This window comes from Podarcis raffonei, chromosome 8 (genome assembly GCF_027172205.1).
Source record: "Podarcis raffonei isolate rPodRaf1 chromosome 8, rPodRaf1.pri, whole genome shotgun sequence".
Classification (NCBI taxonomy): Eukaryota; Metazoa; Chordata; class Lepidosauria; order Squamata; family Lacertidae; genus Podarcis; species Podarcis raffonei.
This window is the reverse complement of record NC_070609.1, coordinates 64617899-64640872: the sequence shown is the minus strand read 5'-3', so window position 1 is coordinate 64640872 and position 22974 is coordinate 64617899. Positions and strand designations below refer to the sequence as shown.

Genomic DNA, 22974 nt, shown 5'->3' with positions numbered 1-22974 from the left:
AACAAAATATGTATATTTCATAGCTTAGTTGGTAGAGTCCGCGAGACTCGTAATCTCGGGGTCATGAGTTCGAATTCCAAGATCCCTGCATTGCAGGGGGTTGGACTAGATGGCCCCCGTGGGCCCTTCCAACTCTACAATTCTGTGTTCAACACATGCACAGTGCTGAATGATGGCTTGCAAGCATATGTCACGAACAGAGCATTTTTGAGTATTTCTGAGGCTTTCTTATTACAGAGGCCAGAGACTGCTGGATCAGGCCAATGGCCCATCTGGTCCAGCATCCTGCTCTCACAGTGGCCACCCAGATGTCCATTGTGGGAAACTGGCAAGCAGGACCCATGCACAAGAGCCCTCGCCCCTTCCTGTGGCTTCCAGAAGCATTGCTGCCTTCATCTGTGGAGGCAGAATGTAGCTATCATTGTGGCTAGCAGCTGCCCATCAGTAGCCTTCTCCTCCATGAGTTTTGTCCAATCCTCTTTTAAACCCACTCAAGTTGGTGGCCATCACGGCCTCCAGTGGGAGAGAGTTCCACAGTTTAACTTTGAAGGACTTTGTTTTATCTGTCCCGAATCTTCCAACATTGAGCTTCATGGGACATCTCTGAGTTCTGGTGTTATGAGAGAGGGAGAAAAACTTCGCTCACTTTCTCAATGCCGGCTTTCCAGGAAAGGCTCAAAGGTTTGAAGCCCCCTTTGGCTGCAACCTTCGGCTCCAAAAGTAATTTATTTCTCACACGATGGATGATTCTCTTAAGGTATCCAAGCTGGCCCTTTCTGGAACATGGTTGTGGTTTTTTAAAATAGAAAATGTACAAAGGGGCGTGCTTGTTTTGCAGAAAATATGTACTGGATATCACAAGAATGCGAAAAACCTGCAGACAGATGCTGTTTTGGGTGTGCATTTTGTGAAGGTAAGAATCCAGAGGGGGGTAGTTTTGAAGAGTTGGGCAGAGCTGGGGCAAGGCTGGGATGGAAGCTTTTTTCCCCTTGCACGGAAGAAACAGGGAGGAGAGGAAAAGGGTGCTGAGTCCAGCCTCCTCTATTCATGCTTCCTTCCTGGACAAAACCTCCCAAAGATGTTTGATTTAATGTACAGTAAAAGCAAACTGATTAATCCAGATGCAAGCGACCAAGTCATCGTGACACCCTGCAGAGACTTCCAGAACACCGTGTGCGGCTGTAAGTCGGGCTACTTTGAGGAGTCCCAGTATCCTGGGCACCTGGATTGCCAGAAATGCACAGACTGCTTGTCTATGAATCGGCAAACGCAGCAGAATTGTGAGTATCCCAAAGCGCTCAATATCTGCCTTTGGTTCACTGTTTCCCAAACAAGAGATAAATTAGGTACATAATTGAACAAGAGATAAATTAAGTTTTTCTTTTCTGGTCCCCCCACCCCCCTTCTTGATAATTTTTATACCAGGTTACCAAAAAGAAATAGAAATGAATGAAATTCAAACTCATTGTGTGTGTGTGTGTGTGTGTGTGTGTAGGCAAGTTGTCACAATTGCCAATGAAGAATACAGCTACGTGATGCCTGCATTGCAGGAGTTTGGATTAAATGGCCCTTCCAACTCTACAATTTTATTATTCTTTTTTTTAAAAAATTAGCAATTTCAGCATAACAAAATATCAAAACATATCATATTCATTATTTTCCCCCTCTCCCCCACCTCCCCATTGAACCCTCCCCCCTCAGCTCCTCTCTCTGATTTCTCAACACATATTATTCTCTGCACACTGTAAAATGGTATAAATCCTTATATTATCTGTCTATTATGTTAACAGTCAATAAATTTGTGTATGTTTATTCAAAACCTGCCAAGGAGTCCAATTCATTTTGTTGTCTTTTTAAGTAATTTGTATACAATTCTATGATTCTATGCAGGATTTTGTCAAGGCTTTGTCGATAAATTTAGGAGAAATGTGCGTTAAATGCTGAAGAAATAATAATAATAATAATAATAATAATAATAATAATAATAATAATAATAATATAATAACAATAACGGCAAGCTGATGCAGAAATGTGACAAACTCAATGTAAGATTGGAGAAACGGGAAACCGAGAGAATCCAAAACTGATGGCCTTGTCCATCCCTAGCAGAGAGGAGACTAGTAGAGCTGCATTCAAATGGCTGGCTGTATTGAAATCCTAAACTGGTCCCGAAACCAATTACCATGAGGCTTCTCTTTCCTTGCAGGCTCCCGAAAGGCGAACACGGAGTGTGGAGACTGCCTGCCTGGCTTCTGCCTATCTGGAGAAAGCTGCCAGCCATGCCCAACGTGAGATCTCCTTGGTTGTTCTTGACTTCCTTCCTCCATGGGGAATTCTGAGGGAGGAGTGGAAACTAGAAGTGAGGCCTGGTTTTCCCTTTGGCTAAAGGTCTCCCAAGAGGGCTGCCACATTCTCAGCCATATTTTATTTAAAGAACCACACCAAAATAGAGCAGGGGATGCTCTCTCTATTGTTACTTGCTTATCAGAATCAGTTTCCTGGTTCCCTTGCTAAAAATGTGTGAGTGTGAGATTTGCTAGCCGTGTTCAGCACTTTTCCCTGAGGAGCTCTGAAAGTTAAATCTTTGAGCACAGAACAGACCCACTCTGGACTCTTCCAGATAACTTTTTATTGAGCTTTCATCCTGATATGTTTTCCCATATACGAAATCGGCTGCTTATTGAGTATTCACTCTGATTTGTTTGCATTGCACCAATGGATTGAGATCCTCCACTTTCCATTCCATTTCTCACCACTTTCCTTACTGCAAAAAGTCCAGGGTTGGATTTTTTGGGGGGTTTTTTAAGCAGGTTTGTTGCAGCAAGTCAATTTCAGCTGCACAACCTGAATTTGATGTTCCATGACTTGCAAAACAGCCGTCTGGAAGCAGCCCTGGTCTGCCATGCAAATTCATCACTGGCACCTGCCAGTCGACGCTACCCATTTAGGACTGTTTGATCACTGGTTCATTCTCTTTTTTAAGTATATTCCTTTGGAGAATCAGCCCTGGACTTTAAATTATTGGCAGTCAGCTGGGTTGGGAAATAAACCAACATGGCGGGCAGCAAATGTAATGTCAGTGGTGATGTGGACAATAAGAATTCAATGAGAATTGCAATGTTCCAAGCTCATCCCTGTCTTTGTCATTTTAGTCAGTGGGTGCCAGTAAGTGCCACCTAAATTCTTTTGTAAATTTCTTTGATTTTTATGTATTTATTTATTTTGTAAAAAGCAACCAATAATTGTTATCAAAATCATCATCACCATTAGTACCATATCACCCATAGAGATTCAGGTAGGTAGCCGTGTTGGTCTGATGCAGTCGAAATAAATAAATAAATAAATTTAAAAATTGTCCAGTAGCACCAACTAAATTTGTTCTGGGTATAAGCTTTCATGATAAACTTCAGATACACGGAAACTTCTGTTTCCGTGTATCTGAAGAAGTGTGCGTGCACACGAAAGCTTATACCCAGAACATACCCATAGAGATGCTGTGGATGAGTCTCTCTCAAATTCTCAAGTGCCCTTATGTTCTCTTTGACATACAACACAAAGCAACCCTCAACACATCATTTCCCTGTCCTTTGTAATGCTTGTACCCAGGAATAACCTACAAATTCTCTCCATTCCTGCAGTTTCTTATTATGCTTACTGTCTCTGTGTTCTTAGTTCAGCTCCAAGCCCTCTCCAGCTCCCTCCTATCAGCTCGGAAGCCTCCGCTATTAACCTATAAGTCCCTCTCCAAATATCTCTGGTGTCCCCATTGCCACCACCACGGCCTTGGGCCTCTTTGTGGGCTCACGGCTGAGTTCTGCTCTACCCAGTTTTGGTGACCTTGAATGCTGAGGCCAGCCTTCCTCAACGTGGTGCCCTCCAGATGGTTTTGTATTGCAGTGCCCTTCCTCCCTTACCACTCTTTTGTCATGTTGGCCAGGCTGGTGGGAATTGGAGAAAGCCATGTTGGGGAAACCTGGTTAGCATCCTTATCCCGTAGGGATGTGTTACCCCAAGCTAGACATTCTCCACCTTTTGTCCACCCCCAACAGACTCCTTTCTTTCAGTCCCCTGCATTGCCACCCTTCTGTTTGGGGGCTTAAGCCCCACTGGTCTGCAATCTACAAGTGGAGCCTGTCCCTTTCTGTCTATGATCTGCTTGTCTCGAAACACACCCTGCTCCTGCACGCTGCCTACCAAATCAAACTCTATTCTGCTCACACCCACCATCTCTCACGCAGACATCGGAAGCTCTCCATCCCACCTCTTGCTTAGTTGACCTCAGGAAGCATTCTGTAAGGGCTGCTTTTGGATTTCAACAGACTACCTAGAAACTTATTTGATCTTTCCCCTCCAGAGCAAGATTGCGGTCTAACTCTGATGCCTCACGACTTCCGGTACCCACCACCCCAAGCAGGCAAGTCCCCACGCGATCACCTGCCCCTCACAAAGTGATCTCTCCCTGAATCACTTTGTCATCACCCAATAAACAGGTCGCTGTGATGAAAGCAGGGGTGGTCAAAAGAAGCCTCTTCCCACCCCTTCCCTTTCCAACTGTAACACAACAGCCCTGCAGTGTGGCCTGGGAGAATTGTCTGGGAGAATGGGCTGCCTTTGTGGCCTATATTTACCTAAAGGACTTAACTCTTTTTGTCTTCCAGCAAGAGTCCCAGAACTGAAATCTGCGGCAAGGACTGTAGATTTGGTAGGTCATGGCAATCCCAGGATATGTCACTCCTGGTGTTATGAGCTCAGTTTAGTGTTTATTGGAGGGGTGTGGGTAACCTCAGGGTCAGGGGCCAAATGCAGCACTCTGCCTGGCCCTTGGGAGTTTCCCCTAGTCATGCCTCACAGTAGCCTGAACTTCGCACCTTCCTGGAGTACTTTGGCTTGACTGCAATGCGTCTATGGCCTGTGATTGCACCTTCTGCTTGCCTGGATGATGGAGAAAGGGGTGTTTATGTGCATGGAAACCTGTTTCTTGTGCGACTGAAACATAGCCTATGATAGGGCTGTCATATTTCAAGAAGTGAAAATATGGACACAAACAAATTGTTGACTTTTAAAAAAAATCCCCTCCAAAATGCAATTTTTTGGTTATGTTGCCGAAAATCCAGAACAAACTGCCGCTTTTCGGACATTCCCCCCAGATATCACTTCTGCCACTGAAATCCTGGTTAATGACTGGGAAAATCTGAATGTATGGAAACCCAAGGCTCTAATATAGTAAGGTGAGTCACATTACTTGCCCCAGTTTCAGTCCTCAATGGCATTTTCAGGTGGGGCTTTACAACTGGGTTGGGCAAATTTGTGAAGGAGAAGTTAAATGTGTGTTACATTAGGGTTGCCATCCATCTGGGTTCAGCCATACATTGCCAGGATTCGGCCGTTGGAAACAGTGTCTGGGGGGAAATCACTTAAACGTCCAGGAAAATCTGGATATTGTGTAGATATTGGCAAATTTCCTTAAAAATAGCTCAGAAACAACAACTTCTTCTTCTTCTTCTTCTTCTTCTTCTTCTTCTTCTTCTTCTTCTTCTTCTTCTTCTTCGCTCAACAACTGTTGCATCCAGATTTTCACTTTTTGAAATGGTTAAATGGGACCTCCATGCCACTTTTGTTCAGGTTGAGCCAGTACAGGACAGAGGTTAGAGTGCTCAGCTAACACCTGGGAGAGACCAGGGTTCAATTCCCCACTCAGCCATGAAGCTCATTGGTTGACTTTGGGTCAATCACTGCCTCTCAGTCTAACCCACCTCGCAGGGTTGTTGTGCGTGGTGGTGGTGGGGAGGTGAGGCAGAATCATGTATGACACCTTGAGCTTGAATAACAGTGAGACTGGAGAAGCCAGTTTAAGTTGCAATTTCAATTGCATTTGGGGAAACCGCTTGAGGCATCCATTGTGTTGAGCTACTTCAATTGCTTCTGTTTGATTTGCTCATTGCGAACAACTGGAAGTTTGTAAATTTGTGATAATATACCTGATTTTCAATGGGGGGAGGGTTTGAATAATTTTGATTGCAACTGTATGTGCCCATGCACTGCAGTAGTACAATGTCTGGGGAGCTTGGCCAAGGCGAGGTGTTTGATTCCTCACTTTTTGGTCTCTTCCTGCGTGTCTTCTAAGCTATAGGTGTCTGCGGATGCTTGATGCTTCTGGCAGCGGCCTTCATTGTGTACTGTATAAGGAGATTTGCCCCCCGTGCTGAGAAGAGCTACTCCACATCTCCATGCATCCAGACTGGCCAGTCTACCAAACACCTTTGCAATGGTAATCCTAAGGTGGAAACAGGACCGGTTCTGCCATTTGGGTAGAGTGCTTGGGGGCTGTAGCTGCAGACCCTCCTCCAGTCCATTCACCTCTGTTGGGGATCAGAGCTGTGTGCCCCACAAGCCAACCATTTGCCCTCTCAACTGGTTCACTGAAGTTCAGTAGCCCCAGGCTGTTGCTGAAGTAAGATTCAATCAGTCAGCCTGAACAGCTTCTACACATGGAACAGGGCAGGATGGGATCCTATCCTCTGCCTCAGGCAGAAAAATATCTTGGGCTGGCTCCCACGGGGTGGTCATATCCCCCACACATGCAAAGTGCTTCAGACCAATTACAGTATATAGATCAATCTGTATAAGTCCAGCTGTTGCAATTATACCTGTTTTGCAGATAAAGAACTGAGGTCGAAAGACTAACAGCTCGCCCAAGCTGGCTAGGGAGTTTTTTAGAGTTCTCTGCAGAGAGGAATTGACTGTTAAACCACTTGGAGAATTGTAGTTCTGTGACGGGGCAGGGAGGGTCCTCTTACAGACTCCCAGCACCCTCCACAAACTACAGTTCCCAGGATTCTCTCTCTCTCTCTCTCTCTCTCTCCGGTCATTTACCGTATTTTTCTGTGTATAACACACCTCCTATTTTTGGGGACTCAAAATTAAGAAAATGGGGGGAGATCAGACCCCCCCCCGTGTATAAGACCACTCCCCGTTTTTAACATTTTTTAGTAAAGAAATCTAGTCTTATACACAGAAGAGTACGGTATATTAAATCTCCAAAAATATTCCAGAACATTATGGTTTTTGTTTTTTAAAATGTATAAAGTTTCTTCTTGACTTCCTACCCCCTTTCCTGATGTTTGTTTTTTTTTTACTCCATTTTATTAGCTGTTTTACAACACATGCGTTTTTACTCGCTAAACTCCAGTATCATTAATTCTTTCATTAATCCACCACTTATATTTCAAATCCTGCCAGCGACTTCATGTAGGGGTGATACTTTAACAGATAGTCGATCAATGGTCTCCCATCCTCCTTGGACTCCTTGGACCCTCATTATGGCCTCTTAATCTGGCAGTTAACTTTGCCATTTCAGCCCAGTCCATCATTTTCATAAGCCATTCTTCCTTCCTTGGTAATCCTTCCTCCTTCCAGCTCTGTGCATATAAAGTTCTAGCTCCTATTACACTTCCCATAATTCTTTTGAGAGATGCCATGACAATCTCAAATGCTTTAAATGTTCAGTGCGGATGGGCCCTTTTCCTAGCAACCTAACCACTAAAGGTGTAGCAAACTTAGCTGTCAACCTTCCCTTTTTTGGTGGGAAATTCCCTTATTCCAGCGCCGTTTCCCGCTGCTTCCTGCAGCTATCCCGGATTGTTAGATATCCTGTAGACTGTCCCAGGGACGGGTGAGGCTGCTGATCCCTTACTTTCGAGGCTGCTGATCCCTTATTTTCAAATCTGAAAGTTGACAGCTATGGTAGCACATATCATGTCCAGCACATGCAGAAGCTCTCCAAGAATTTAGACATGCCCATTGCTCTCAGAGACAAGTGTCTATGCCCCTTGAGACCTCCTGCTGCAGCTGGAAGATGTCCCCAGAACCTTGCAGTTGGTAAAGCCAAGCCTTTGTTTTTGCAGGCACGGTGCAGATGCCCCCTCTGTTTCTCCATTCAGAGCCTCCCGCCGCATCCCTCGCCGAGAAAGAGAAGCTGGTGAACGGAGCGCCCCCGATCTGTGGTTTGCTGCAAGGCAGAAACATGTACGCCGTGATTGACGCTGTGCCAGTCCGGCGCTGGAAGGAGTTTGTGCGGGGTCTGGGCCTGCGCGACAGGGAGATTGAGCTGGTGGAGCTGGAGCACTCGCAGTTCCGCGAGCAGCAGTATGAGATGCTCAAGTGCTGGTGCCAGCAGCAGCAGGGGCCCTCGACAGATGCCATCTTCACCGTCCTGGAGAGCATGCAGCTGGGCGGCTGCGCCCAGGAACTGAGAGAGCAGCTGCACGCCAACAGCTAGCAGGGGAGCCCCTGAGATGGGGTGGGGGCAAAGATCTGAGCCATGCTGTTCCCCACCCCATCTCAGACAGACTTGTGCTGGGGCAAAGGAAACAGAGAGCTCCAACCTCATGGAAGGGGCACTGCAGGTATAGAACTTTGCAGTGACATTGAAATCCTACTCTAGGTATTCTGGAACACGTGTAGTGCCTAAGACACTGAGCTGCAACCCAAGGATGATGCAGTTCCAATGGATATTCCAGGTGGCCTCTGAGATAGGGAGATAATGCTGAGATTATGTATGCGAAATGCTTTGCACACACTAAAATGCTCTTAAGGTACTATTAGTGATTCAGCAGAACACCTTGCTACAAATTATGGCCAAGACTTATGCCTCAGAGCTTGGCTGCCCACAGGAAGGCTGAGACAACCAGAATATTACTCTCCCACAGCCCCTTGCCCACCCGCCACTCAGCTCTTCTGCAAGTTTCCTCTCAGTCAAACCAGCCTTCTGATTTCTTCAGTGTCCAGCATTCCATGACTGAGCCTCCCCACTCAGGAGTTGGAATGTTCAGGAACATTCTGTGACCTCACCGGAGGTCACCCAATGGCTGGCAAGAGTGCCAGGAGCCTGTTTTGAAAAATGTATTTATTTATGTGTTTTCATTATGTCAATTCTAGCGCACTTTAATAATCGGGGGCTCGTGATTCTGAACCTGATTGAGCCCTGGAAAGATACACAAGATGGTCCCAGGAGCTCCTAGTTTTCCCACACCAGGAAGTCTGCATTTTGATTGGCGTTCACTGTTTTTTAATTTGTTATGTGGCCAAACACAGGGCAATCTCGAGGCGTCTTGCAATCTAGTTTAATCATGTTCCAAATCCCATCAAATGCGGGCTTAATCAGGTTCTAAGAAAATGTCAGTGTCGGCACCAGGCAGGGCTCACTTGGGAAAGAATTCTGCAGGTGGTGGGGTCACCACAGAAAAGGCCCTGTTCCTCACTGCCATGCTTTGAACCTCTCTCTGAGCCAGCCCACAGAGAAGGACCTCAGGTGATGTTCGTAAGGGTTGTCAAGAGAAGTGGTGGTCTACCTGCAAACTAAATAGTGTGTCTGTAGGGCAGAGGAAGCTCAGCATAAGAACTTTAGTACAGCCTTCAGGATGAGGCCAATGGCCCATCTAGTACAGCAACCTGTACACACAAGATGCCCTGGTGGGAAACCCTCAAGCACATATTTTGCATGGGGGGGCGGCCCTCAGGTGCTGTTCCTGCCATCTCTAGGGGTTTTTGGGAAGACCCTTGCTGGAGACACTCCTGCCCATCAGCTAGGCAGACCCAAAGGTTTGGCTTCCTGTGTTTTTATGCATAGAAAGAAGAGAATAGACAGCTAGCTGTTGGGGATCCTCCAGCTTTCAAATTTCCGGTCTTGAGCAGCGAATTGGGATTCGAGGGCCACCATCCAAATCCAGGATGCTGCAGTATTGCTATTTATGAAACACCCAGTTCTCTGTCATTTTTCTGGTGCTACATTTCCAAGGCCGTTTTCAGAATTCCCTGCTGGTTGCAGCAACCGGGCACTGCAGGTACATTAAGCTGAGTTGTGAATATTGTCATTCAAATTTGAACTAGAGACTACCAGCTCTCTGCCATGGCCCCTCCTTTGAAGCAAACACTGGAGTTGGGTGCTGGTTGAATGCTAAACTTCCTGGGCTTAGAGTTTTGTTTTGAACAATTGAGCAGTATATACATTTTGTTAGATAAAAAAAAAAATGCTGCACACCTCTGCCTACGACTCCCTTCCGCTCCCCCTCTGTTCAGAAACCCTTTCCACCATGGCATCTTTATTTCAGTTTCAGGAAATAAAATAAAAAAGAAATGATACGCTCTATGTTATTAAATATTACTTCTGTGTCCAGAATAACAGCTGCCTGTTTTGTGTGTGGTTAATAGGCCCTTGATGGCTGATCCAGAGAAAGTTAGTTATCCCTAGGTCCCATTGAATTCAGTGGAGGCAAAGTGAGTCACACAACAGGGGCATGGGGAGGAATTCTGGCTGGTTCATATATGCACACACATCTACCCAGTCCACTCCCTCTTAGTTGCCACCCTTCAGCAACCAGGATGGCATAAAAACGTTCTTGCAGTTGTACCTTTAAAGCCCTATACGGCCTAGGACCCTCGTACCTACGGGACCGCCTCTCCTGGTATGCCCCACAGAGAAACTTACGGTCTTCAAATAAAAACATCTTGAAGGTCCCAGGCCACAGAGAAGTTAGGCTGGCCTCAACTAGAGCCAGGGCTTTTTCGGCTGTGGCTCCGACCTGGTGGAACACTCTGTCACAAGAGACTAGGGCCCTGCGGGACTTGACATCTTTCCGCAGGGCCTGCAAGACAGAGCTGTTCCGCCAGGCCTTTGGCCAGGGCACAGCCTGACTCCCTCCCTCGGCAATCTTCGCGGAGCTCTGGCCCAATGGTGGCCAGTGGCTTGAATTTAATTAATTTATAATGAATGATTTTAGAGTGTTGTTTGTGTTGTACTTTTGTATTGTTTTATTGTTGTTAGCCGCCCTGAGCCCAGCTTCGGCTGGGGAGGGCGGGATATAAATAAAATTTATTATTATTATTATTATTATTATTATTATTATTATTATTATTATTATTATCAGTGAAAGCAGAAGGGAGTCTGTGTAGAAGCGATTCCATCCTGAGGGAGAGGTCAAAAGCGAGAAAAAACGAAGGAAAGACCAGCTCGAAGAGGGACTTGCTTTTTAACAGCTGATAAGGTCAACATTCTGGGATCAAAAGAATCCCCAACCTTCAGAGGCCTCGAAGGTGGACAGGACCCAAAGCCATATAGAAAAGAAGAGTTTGAAGAAAATCTACAGAGAGCTGCTGGAGCTGCTGTGCTTTTAATGAAAATATGGCAGCTAAAGGAACTTCTTGCTTCAACTCATCCAAATTATTGAGATGTACATTTCAAACTGTAACCCTTTTATTTAGAAATGCCCTTTTCCCTTTGCAAAATAAAATGTGCACGAGCAGAACCTTTTGTCTACAAGGTTCTATTACGAAAAGGGCAGGGTGCTTGAGGAACACTGCTCTCCATGATACTTTAAGCTACCCAGGTCAGTTTGCAGCAGACAGGTGATATTGGCAGAGAAAGGGTGAAGTCAGATGTGAAAAGAGGGCTGTGGCCCATCCATCCTGGAGAAGGGGGGCTGAGCGCTGTTTTGCAACAACAACAACAACACCCTCTCCTTTGCCAATAAAATAAGTACTCATAAAGACAATGGGAATTCCTTCCCAGTAAACATGCACAGGATACACAGAGCTTTAAAACATTCTTCATCCGGTTTCTGCATCAAGGAACACCAGATTCTGCAACCTGTTTAAACTATGCAAATGCAGCAAGCTTGCAGAATCTCTCGATCCATTTTTTCAGTGGTTATTCTTTTGCTTCTGCAAGTTAAGAGCGAGAGGTCAAAGAGCTTGACGGGATGATGAAGAACCTTGTTCAGTCATGCCCACTTTCGGAATAGAAGTTAAGGGACCAAGAGGGTCATCTAGTCCAACCCTCTTGGGTTAGCCAAGACAGCAGCAAAGGATGAATCTGGAGAAATTATTTTATTGCACAGATGGACATTTGGACATTAAGCAGTTGATATCATACCAGCCAAGTGGGGGTGGAGGGTGTTGTAAGTTGCTAAGGTTGCCATGTGGCTAGATTTCATATTCAACTTAGCCTTAGGGTGAAGACAGACATAACACTCCGGACAGCCAGTTTTCCCACTCCCCCAAGGTGTGACATCAGCTTCAGCTTGACTTACACACAAGTGAATTTATGCACATCCTTCCCCACCTTTCAGTACGTCACCCACCTCCCTGCTTCAAATGCTTCTTAAAAAGGCATTGTGAACATTAATTCAATTCAGAAATACTAACAAGTTGCAAAACTTTTCTCAGGGTTGGTGAAGTCCCAGGTGCTAGCCAGTCAGTGCTCATCCCTGGTGCTTCCCGACACACTGAAAACTGGTACATGGGTGTTCTGGTTTTTCTTTCATTCTTTTCATTCCAGGACAGAAAACGGTACATTATATTTTAGGGTACAGTTTCACATCACTTCCAGCAAAACTTAAGAATGTTATGCCTGTCTTCACGTTGAGGGGTGGGGGTAGGGCTGGTCTGAAAATGGGCACAAAATGAATAAGAAGAATTGGGGGAACGAGCAATTGGAGAGAGATGGCATAGGTAAAGGAGGTGTGTGTGTGGTTTTGCTGAGAGGAGAGAGAAGCCCAGAAACAGGAAGTGGGGTAGGGGTGGGCAGGAACATCCCTCCTCCTCCTTCTCCTCCTCTCAAACAGCTCACAGGGTCTGAGATCTACAGGATGGAAGCATCTCCAAGCACAGCGGAACCAGGCAGGTGGGCAGATTGAAGGACGCCCGGGTCCTAGTGCTTCGCTATGTCTCCTTTTTTGAGGATGATCTGCCTTTGCCAAGGCGCCAATTTGGATTCATCATACCCAAGAGTCCTTAGCTTTTCTGACTGCTCTTTTTCCTTCTCTTCCTCTTCTCGCCGCAGCTTTTCTTCCTCTTTTCTGTTGGGAAGGAAAAGGGAGGGGAGGCTCAGCTTGTTACCAAAGGCTTGGGAGGCACCAAAGCTAAAATGCCTGTTCATTCAGCATGTAGGTGAACTGCGGAACTCCCTCCCACAGGAAGCAGTGACAGCCACCAACCTGGATGGCTTTAAAAGGGGAGTGGGCAAGCTCATGGAAGAAAGCGACCAATGGCTGCTAGCCATGATGGCTATCCTCTGCTTCCATGGCCAGAGGGCAGTAATGCTTCTGAATTGCCAGTTTCTGGATATCAAGAAACCCCAGAGTTAATGAATACAGAACACGTGAGTAACTATGGCTTATTATCCTAATAATGGATGTTCAATTGTTATTTTAGATAAAATCAACATACCAGACGGTGGGAAGACTATTCTTGACACTGAGCAATAATAAGAACTGGAGAGCCCCTTTTTGGACTTTTTGTGTGGAAAGGAGAATGAATGAAACTGGGGGTGTCTGGGGTTGAAGTTTGGGGAAACATTGCCTAGCAGAACGAGGAACAGCTGGATATTATCTTGGAATACAGCTGGATACTTTGAATAACCTTAATATACATAATTGAAAGACGGAGAACCACAAGTCCTCCTTATTTCTTTGTCACCTCTCTCTCTTTTATTTTTTGTGATCTTTTTCTTCTTGTCATCACCCGCCCCATTTTTTTCTCTTTTATCTCCCATGTTTTTGCTTTTGTTTTATTTAAAGATATCCTCTTCTCCGGTTTAATGAGGGTATGCACAGGGATGGTTGCTAGGTGAAAGGCCCCGTGTGAGAGGCAGGGAAGGGAAGTTCTCCCAGGGTGGGAGGCTGGGGGGAGAAAGGGAAGGTCCTAGGTGAGAGCTGGGAGGGTCTGTCCCCCCCATCTGTGTGAGACAAGGGTTAAGGTCTACCTTTGGGAGAGGGTATTTTATTTTATTTTATTTTATTTTATTGGCCCCTTTCTCTTTTCTTTCTTCTTCTTGTTGTTGTTGCTGCTTATTTAGATTAGTTCAATTACCGTATTTTTTGCACCATAACACTCACTTTTTTCCTCCTAAAAAGTAAGGGGAAATGTCTGTGCGTGTTATGGAGGGAATGCCTACGGGTGGCATGCCTACGGATTTTCCTCCTCTAAAAACTACATGCGTGTTATGGTCGGGTGCGTGTTATAGAGCGAAAAATACGGTAGTTCTTTTTTTTTTATATTGTATGTTGAAGTGTTTTGATAATTTTTAAAAATAAAAACAAAACAAATCTCAGCCCTCTTTTTTGCCAATCCTTAAGCCGCCACCCTTCCGAACCAGTCACAAAAGTAATGACTCACCGCTTTTGCTCTCTGCAGAAGAAAAGGAAGAAGAAGAAGAAAGCGCACCCGTTAGATCCCAAATTTATAAGAGTAATACTATAAGCATCTACTCAAAATCAAGCATGGATGAATATCTTCATTTTTGGTTTGTTCCACTTTTAAGGGAAACCACAGTAGTGTTGTCATTAATATGCCCGAGGCATGTACAGAATCCACCCCCTTCCAATGGCTGAGAACCTGCCTGCTGCCATCTATTGTCCCAGGTCTCCAACTTTCCTCTTTTTCCACCCACAGTATGGATAATAAATAAAAACAAATAGGGCCAGTGAGAAGCTGCAGGAAGGATTGGCCTTGCCTGGCTTGCTACCTTCCCCTCCAGTTGTCTTTCCCCACCTACCGTCTCCAAAATGTGGCTAAACAGCCCCATGCTGAAAACACAGCACAACATAATTTAGCACCAATTTAACAACAGCCTGGGACGTGGGTGGTGCTGTGGGTTAAACCACAGAGCCTAGGACTTGCTGATCAGAAGGTCGGCGGTTCGAATCCCCGCGAGGGGGTGAGCTCCCATTGCTCGGTCCCTGCTCCTGCCAACCTAGCAGTTTGAAAGCACATCAAGTGCAAGTAGATAAATAGGTACTGCTCTGGCGGGAAGGTATACGGCGTTACTGTGGGCTGCTCTGGTTCGCCAGAAGCGGCTTAGTCATGCTGGCCACATGACCCGGAAGCTGTACGCCGGCTCCCTCGGCCAATAAAGCGAAATGAGCACTGCAACCCCAGATTCGGTCACGACTGGACCTAATGGTCAGGGGTCCCTTTACCTTTACCTTAACAACAGCCCATATAGGATACAATCTTTGATTCCCATTTTGCAAGTCCAGCCAGGTTGCAGCCTCTATTGGTACTCCTGGGCTGTTTGCTCAGTGTTGTGGTTAGAGTGGTGGACTACTAGGAGCTGGGAGAGACCAGGGTTCGAATCCCCACTCGGCCACGAAGCTCACTTGGGTGACCTGGGGGTGGGATGCAGTCCCTGCCTCTCAGGCTAGCCTACCTCACAGGGTTGTTGTGAGGATTAAATGGGGAAGGGGAGAACCTTGTGACCACCTTGAGCTTCTTGGAGGAAAAGGCGGCACACATTTGCAATCAATAAAGGATGCCCTTTGCCGACAGCATCCCTTGAGCTGCGTTTCCTCCCCCCGCAGCCTGCGCTCACCTTTCCTCCTCCATCTTCTTGCGCAGGATATCCCTCCGCCAGGCGGGCATGGTGGCCAGTCGAGCCTCTTCCTCTCGCTCCTGCAAGGCAAAAGAAGCGGCTGAGGGTTTTCCTTCTGCTCAAGCCTGCGAGAAAGGAGGCCAGAGAGAGAGAGAGCACAGAGAAGACAGGTGCATCTGTTCCACAGCTCCAAGACTGGCTGGAAGAGCTTTGTGGCCCCAGAAGGGAGGAAGGGGACATGGAAGCTGAATTTGTCCTGGAACACTTCCAGGGGAAAGCAGGGATTGGTGGGGGCAGCAGGACATAAGAACCGCCTTAATGGCAATGGGCAACACAGGTGAACCCCTTTGCCACCCATTCTCCAACGGATATGTGCTCTGGGTGCTGATATCTGGCACCCAACAGGGAGATAGGCTTACTTAACTACAGCATGCAGACCCTCTCCGCTCGGTAATCTGCTACAGAAACCATGGAATGGGCTTGTGGGTCGGGGTAGAAAAAGCACTGAAGATCTATTTGTTTTGATCAACTTTTCTGTTGATTATGAAGCTCTCTTGAGGCTACAGAACAAATCTGGCTGTTAACCTCTCTACTAGGTAGCAAAGAAGAAAGGTGAAAGCATAACACATACACACACCCCCTGCGCTCAGAAAACCAGCTCAGGCTGGGAAAGGGAATTCTATGCCTTGCTGCTGCTTTGGAGATGCCACCGGACGTTGCTTCACTTTGCTGCAATTAAGTGGAGATGCCTTAAGACAGAACTCTGCCAAGTTCTGCCAGAGATCGGGAACGTGTTAGCTGTGCCTTGGACTTCTCTGCCCCATTGCCAACGCTCCCCGCATTCTGGCACGTTTGTGGCTAAACTCAGGGCCACTGGAACTGGAAAGGAATCTCAGAAAGGAGGTAGGTGGGGGAAAGTTGAAGAAGGATCTAAACAGGGGTTTTTGCCCATCTCCACACCGCAAAACCTCCTTGTTGCTGGAACTTTGTGCACAGACCTTATTTGCAAAGGGGTTTGCACACTGAAATAATTTCTCCAGGATAAGTTGGTCAGAGCAACTTCCCCTTCTTTTTTTGGGGGGGGGCGCTGCTGTAGGCATGGCAGCCCTTTCAGGAAGATTTCACAGTGGGGAATCGGCCAGCCAGGTAACCCTGCCTTTGCATGCTTTCCCACAGTGAGAGAACCACCAGAAAGCATTAGACGTCCCTGTAGAAAAACATCAATTTTTGCTCCAACAAATGGAAGGAATCAGGCTGAATTTGCTGCTAGGGGTGTGAGCTGCTCTATGGTCAGCACAGTGCCTGGAATGTCGACTGCTTATCCACACCTCCACCTCCCAGTCTTGTAAACCCTCTGTTGTTTTTGTTTCTAAAAATATTTGGAGGCTTTGCACTCCATTTGACTGGGGCAGGTACAGGTGACTACGGAATTCTATGCTCACTTAAAAAGTGCCAGATTTGGTCCCATTCTGTGGGTATGGCTAGTCCAGGCTTCCTCAACCTCGGCCCTCCAGATGTTTTGAGACTACAATCCCCATCATCCCTGATCATGGGAGTTGTAGGCCAAAAACAGCTGGAGGGCTGAGGTTGAGGAAGCCTGGGCTGGTCAATGAAAGAAATATTCCCTCTAGATGGTACCCAAGGGAACCCTTGGTCCTTCTTCTTTTAGAAAGCTTTTAAAAAATAAAATAAAATCCTTTGTCTACAAGGCAGGCAGGCACCCTTCTAAAACTTGGACAAAATTTGCATCTGCACATATAAATCAGCATAGGCAAATGTTATGCAAATTTGTGTCATAGGTCAGGATAGGCAAATCTTGGTTTCTCTTAGTTTCTCATTTTTTCTAATCTGAAGTTCAGTCAGTTTGTGATTCCCCCCCCCCCATTTAACCCTCATGAAAACTCACGAGCATTTTAGTGCGAATTCCTCCTAATATACAATTTTTGTGTGTACAACTTGGCCTAATATACACATTTTAGAGAAGTAATTCATCCCAATACCATGCATTTTTTTATTTAAAAAGTTATTTTCTCTATCTAGCTATGCGTTGTTAAAGACCCTACCCTAGCATGTGCAATTTTGCACACATTACTTGGCTGGAGAAATGCATTGCAAAATTCGGAGAAGTTAGAATTTTGAAGAATGGCTGTGTTTCAGAAAAGGCGAATTAGGCTTTTACATACAAATCCCCACCCCTACTCTTAGTTCTGGGCCTGGGCCCCAAGTCCTTTACGGACTGAGACTCGTTCCAAATGCCCTTTCCCCCTTAAAAATCCCACCTAGTTTCTCAGCCTTTTTGGGCAATATTCTGTGCTGGTGTAGTGTTGTTCTGCCCTCAGTAGCTAGGGGAAGGTGAGTGCAGATTGTCAAGAGGTCTAGGATGAATTGGGAAATGTGTGTGTAAGTTGGAGGGAGTGATGTACCTTTCTAGAGAGCAGGAATCCCAACCAAGCTTTTCCCCTCCTGACACTACAAGTTGTCATTTCTTAGCTGCCTTAAAACAACATGATTCTCTGAGAACAGCAGATCCTCTACAGTAGTACAGGGTGTTTGGGGGTTTTTTTGGCATGGGTGGGTGTGAAGAAAGAGTAAGAGACCAGTTAAGATGAGATTGGAGAACAGTTTTGATAGTGGGGTCAGGGATCGTGGAAACAGGACCACAGCGAAAGAGCAGAAGATGGAGATGGATCAGGAATCCCACCAGGGCAAGCCGCTTAGGTGGAAGAGCCCAGCAAGCACGAGGGGGTTTAGCGCTCAGCCCCCACAGAGAGGTGGGACCTAAATTCCTGGGAGATTTACTGCTGAGAGGATAAAGGGGCTTATACGTGTGTAGGAACTGGAGGTCGTGCGAGGCTATGGCTGGACTCAGGTACAGAGCCAGGATTGGCTGGTAAAGTTGCAAGTCCAGGGGGCAGCCGAGGCCAGTGTTGCTTGGAGGGGCTGGGAGGGGGGGGAGAGGCTACTCTTACAGAGCATTTCCAGGGAAGCAACAGAGGACATGCTTGGCACACTGAAGAGCCCAGCTTCCCTGGGAAAGGCTCCTGTCTGGAACCCTGGACGGAAGAAGAGCTCTGCTGGATCCGGCCCATCCTAGTCCAGCATCCTTTTCTCACATGGGTTCTGAAACGCAGGCCCAAAGGAAGGCATGTGGTTGGGCGCAGGGCTACCAAAGAAGGAGTCCAAAACCATCACAGACCCTCCAACATTTCTCCGATGAAAATAGGGACATCCTATTCCATAATTCCATAAAGGGACACGGTGGCACTGTGGGTTAAACCACAGAGCCTTGGGCTTGCCGATCAGAAGGTCGGCGGTTCGAATCCCCACGGTGGGGTGAGCTCCCATTGTTCGGTCCCAGCTCCTGCCAACCTAGCAGTTCAAAAGCATGCAGTGCAAGTAGATAAATAGGTACCGCTCCGGCGGGAGGGTAAACGGCGTTTCTGTGCGCTGCTCTGGTTCACCAGAAGTGGCTTACTCATGCTGGCCACATGACCCTGAAGCCAGCTCCCTCGGCCGATAGAGCGAGATGAGCGCCGCAACCCCAGAGTTGGCCACGACTGGACCTGATGGTCAGGGGTCCCTTTACCTTACTATTCCATAATAGTAACATAATAATTTTATTATTTATACCCCAGCCACTCTGGGAGGCTTCCAACATGTATAAAAACATTGTAAACATTAAACATTTTTTTTTAAGTTCCCTATACAGTGCTGCCTTCAGATGTCTTCTAAAGGTAGCATGTCTTCTAAAGGTAGGGACGCGGGTGGCGCTGTGGGTAAAACCTCAGCGCCTAGGGCTTGCCGATCGCATGGTTGGCGGTTCGAATCCCCGTGGCGGGGCGAGCTCCTGTCTTTCGGTCCCAGCTCCTGCCCACCTAGCAGTTTGAAAGCACCCCTAAGTGCAAGTAGATAAATAGGTACCACTTTATAGCGGGAAGGTAAACGGCGTTTCCGTGTGCTGCGCTGGTGCCGGCTCACCAGAGCAGCTTTGTCACGCTGGCCACGTGACCCGGAAGTGTCTCCGGACAGCGCTGGCCCCCGGCCTCTTAAGTGAGATGAGCGCACAACCCTAGAGTCGGACACGACTGGCCCGCACGGGCAGGGGTACCTTTACCTTTACATACAGGGCTGTCTTCAGATGTCTTCTAAAGGTAGCATAGTTACTTATCTCATTGGCTTTGGGTGTGTGTCGCATAACCCCATACCCTCCAACATTTCTCTGATGAAAATAAGGGCATCCTAAGGAAAAGCGGGACATTCTGGTATCAAATCAGAAACCAGGACAGCTTTGTAAATCTGGGACTGTCTCAGGAAAATAGGGGCACTTGGAGGGTCTGCCAGCAAGGTCTCCCAGGCTTTACAGACCTGGGACAGACAACCCATCTCCTTGCTGTGGGGTCCATCCTATGTCTCTTAATGCCGGGAGACCTGGCAAGCTGATTTGCTGTAAGTCTATGCCTTCCTTTAACAAAGCACTAGAACTGATCACTATGGTGTTTTGGTCATCCTTCTTTAGTATCCCTGCACCCAACCACAAGCCCCTCCTTTGGGCCTGCAGTTCAGAACACCAACCAAATTCTCCCAATTCGGTGCCTGCTCCAGAAGTTGTTCTCTACTTCCCCTCATCCCAGACCGCAGCAGGGACTGATGGGAATTCAGAAATATCTGTAGGGCCACCAGTCAGGGGAAGGCTGCCTGAAGAGGCCCTTTCAGCCAGGGTAGGCAATACTGAGCTTGACAAATCAACTTATTAGAAGGCAGTGTTCTATGTTCCTATCCAGGAAGGAATTCTTTCCAGGCAATCCACTCTGGGCTGGGGAACAGCAGATCAGTAGGAGTAGAAGCCAGCAAGAGCTAGTGGACTCAACAGCCTTGGAGGAATGGGCAAACAGGTCAATTTCAGTTTCTCTCTCCCCCCCCCCCAATCTTAAGTTCAGTTCTTCACATTTCTACATCAGTTTGGGATTTGTTTTATTTTTAATGTCCTCATCAGCATCTGAGCACAGGTTTCTCTTTATACATGTTTGCAAAGCAATTTTCTCTCAAAAAATGCATTTTTGTGTGTAGCTTTCACTAACCTATTAATTTTTGTGCACACAACTCCCCCCCCCCAAGCATATGCATCTTTTTTTTGTTTGCATGACTGGGAGAACTGCACTGCGACTTTGTGCATATCTGGAAAAATGGGCACATTTCAGCAGGTGCATCATTTCAGGAAGGGCCAATGATGCAAATGCGAACTTCTCCCTCATCTCTATGTGGCCTTGGGATTAAATCCAGCCAGTGCTTCTTTCTGCATATTCGAGTGAGGCCAATTCACACTTTCTTAGCAATTATGGGTTTTTCTGCATGCAAAGCCATCTCTTCCCTCTGCAATAGTATCTGCGCTGCAGATTCAAGAAGAGAGGTTTAGGCAAAACAAAACTCTCTGCCTGCTGAAAGCTAAGCATTCAGGGTTCTAGCCTTTGAATTGCTAGTTTTCTACATGTAGGGATTCCCCTGCAAAACACAGAGAAATAACTTATGTCTCAGGAGAGGATTGTGTTACTAACTAGTTGCGTTTCACAGCAGACAACCGGGGACAGGCAGAAGGTGGTTCAGTTAGGAACAAACTAGACTAAGGCCAAAGAGATCCGGGATCAAATATATATGTCTGCTTTTCCCTTAGTGGAAGGCATGAAGAAACTATAGAAAGGGTGTGGGGACTCCACCATCACCATTACATGGCACTGGTAAAATAGAAATTTAGGTGATCTGGATCTTGTCTCTGTTGCATACCATCCAAGTAATTGCCTTATACTTTCTGCTCTCCTTTCACCACTGTACTGCATGGGTAAGGTCTCTCATCCATTCACATTTTGAAACTATTAGAATTCCATTAGTACCACTGGCACCTTGGTTCTCAAGTGCCTTGGTACTCAAACAACTTGGAATCCAAACACTGCAAACCCGGAAGTAAGTGTTCTGGTTTGCAGACTTCTTTTGGAAGCCAAATGTGCTCTGTTACGCTTCTGACTTGAGTGCCACACTTCCATTTTGAGTGTTACGCTGAGGTCTGTCTGTTTTTGCTATTTACATTGCATTTTTGTTTTTGCGGCTCTTTTTAGTTTGTTTTTGTGACTGTGTGAAACCCAATTAAGCAACTGATTGATTGATCGTGTGACTGCAGTACATCGTTTATTGCTTTCGTTTTGCGGATCAATGGTCTCGTTAGATAGTAAAATTCATGTTAAATTGCTGTTTTAGGGATTGGTTTTAAAAGTCTGGAATGGATTAATCCATTTTGCATTACTTTCTATGGGAAAGTGCACCTTGGTTTTGGAACGCTTTGGTTTTGGAACATACTTCCGGAACGGATTAAGTTTGAGAACCAAGGTACCATTGTTCTTAAACAGTCTTCCTCCAGAGAGGTCCTAGGACCTGGGAGAGAACAGAGTTCAAATCCCTACTCAGCCATGATGAAGGGTGACCCTGGGCCAGTCCCTGCCTCTCAGCCTAACCTACCTCACAGGGCTGTTGTGAGGAATTAAATGAGGAAGGGGATAACCATCTATGCCATCTTGAGCTCCTTGGAGACAAAGCTGGGATATGAATGCAATAAATAAACCTCAATAAAATAAACCCGCCTGCCCCCCTAAATGCTTTGCACTGCAATTTCAGTCAGCACAGCTGTGCTAAAAACATCTGGAGAGCACTAGGCTGCAGAAGGCGGAACTAAATGGATCTTTGGACCAAACCAGGAGAGTTGCTGTCATTGTTGTTATTGGCAGAAATCTGGATTCTGCACTTCTAACTCAGTTTTTTAAAATGTGGAGACACTGATGATGCTTACTATGAATTAATTTCAATTTCTTGTGAGGCCTGGTCTCATATAGAGAGGCAGGGAATATTTAGATATTTTAAACAAACACGTACAAAGATCCAGCACATGGCCTGAGCATGTCTTCTGCCAACGAGAATAAATATCAATTCCTTCCATGCAAGAGAGAACTTTATTTCTTAACTTCAGCATCAGAGAAAACAACACTGACCCCCCCACCCATGAACAACAGGCACACTAATCCTAAAATCTCTCCACACATGCCCCCCACTCAACCCTCAACCCCCGTTTCCCCCCTATTGCACTAGCTGGAGCTAACAGAGACAAGCAAAGGGGGAGGTGGAATGGAACGTTTGCAGATCAACACACTGAGCTAATCAGAAGATCCCACTTCTGCCACAAGTCAAAATCACACAGCTCAAAGATCACACAAGCAGAATGAGAGGTTGATGCATCTGTTCGTGTTTTGATTGCCCAAACTTCCCCAAGTGATGATTTGTTATTTGCGATGTGCTCTGAGACATAAATAATTTCCTGCGGGGAAAATTAGGACACCACCGCAAACTCAATGATTGGGGTGGGTGTGTTTTGCAGTCGGAAATTCTAGGACCTTGTTTCCAGGTGATTTCAAGGGCTGAGAGCGATCTGCTGCTACTGTGCTACAAACCACAGACAGCCAAATAGATGCGATGTTATTTGTGCACATGGCTGTGGGTATTTTTATTTTTAAAAAAAGAATGGAAATAGCTGCGGGAAGGTCCGATTTGGATTGGGACCGTGGTTGGAG

At 46.4% G+C, this 22974-nt stretch overlaps 2 protein-coding genes across 3 annotated transcripts in view; one reads left to right on the top strand and one right to left on the bottom strand.

Annotated features, from left to right (window-relative positions):
* Window positions 1-4573: 4573 nt before the first annotated feature.
* Window positions 4574-8541, top strand: TNFRSF25 (TNF receptor superfamily member 25). The gene is made up of 3 exons (XM_053401998.1): window positions 4574-4702; window positions 6125-6268; window positions 7905-8541. The coding sequence occupies exons 2-3, from the start codon at window positions 6148-6150 to the stop codon at window positions 8276-8278; spliced, it is 495 nt and encodes a 164-aa protein (XP_053257973.1). The 5' UTR covers window positions 4574-4702; window positions 6125-6147; the 3' UTR covers window positions 8279-8541.
* Window positions 8542-11868: 3327 nt separating this feature from the next.
* ESPN (espin) overlaps window positions 11869-22974 on the bottom strand; it is a 113829-nt gene continuing 102723 nt past the window's right edge. For both annotated transcript variants that reach the window (XM_053400443.1, XM_053400444.1), the window contains 3 exons: window positions 15368-15447; window positions 14173-14184; window positions 11869-12854 (listed from right to left, as the gene is read on the bottom strand). In XM_053400443.1, the coding sequence (XP_053256418.1) occupies window positions 12707-12854; window positions 14173-14184; window positions 15368-15447 (240 nt within the window). In that variant the 3' untranslated portion in view covers window positions 11869-12706. The remainder of the gene's footprint in view (window positions 12855-14172; window positions 14185-15367; window positions 15448-22974) is intronic.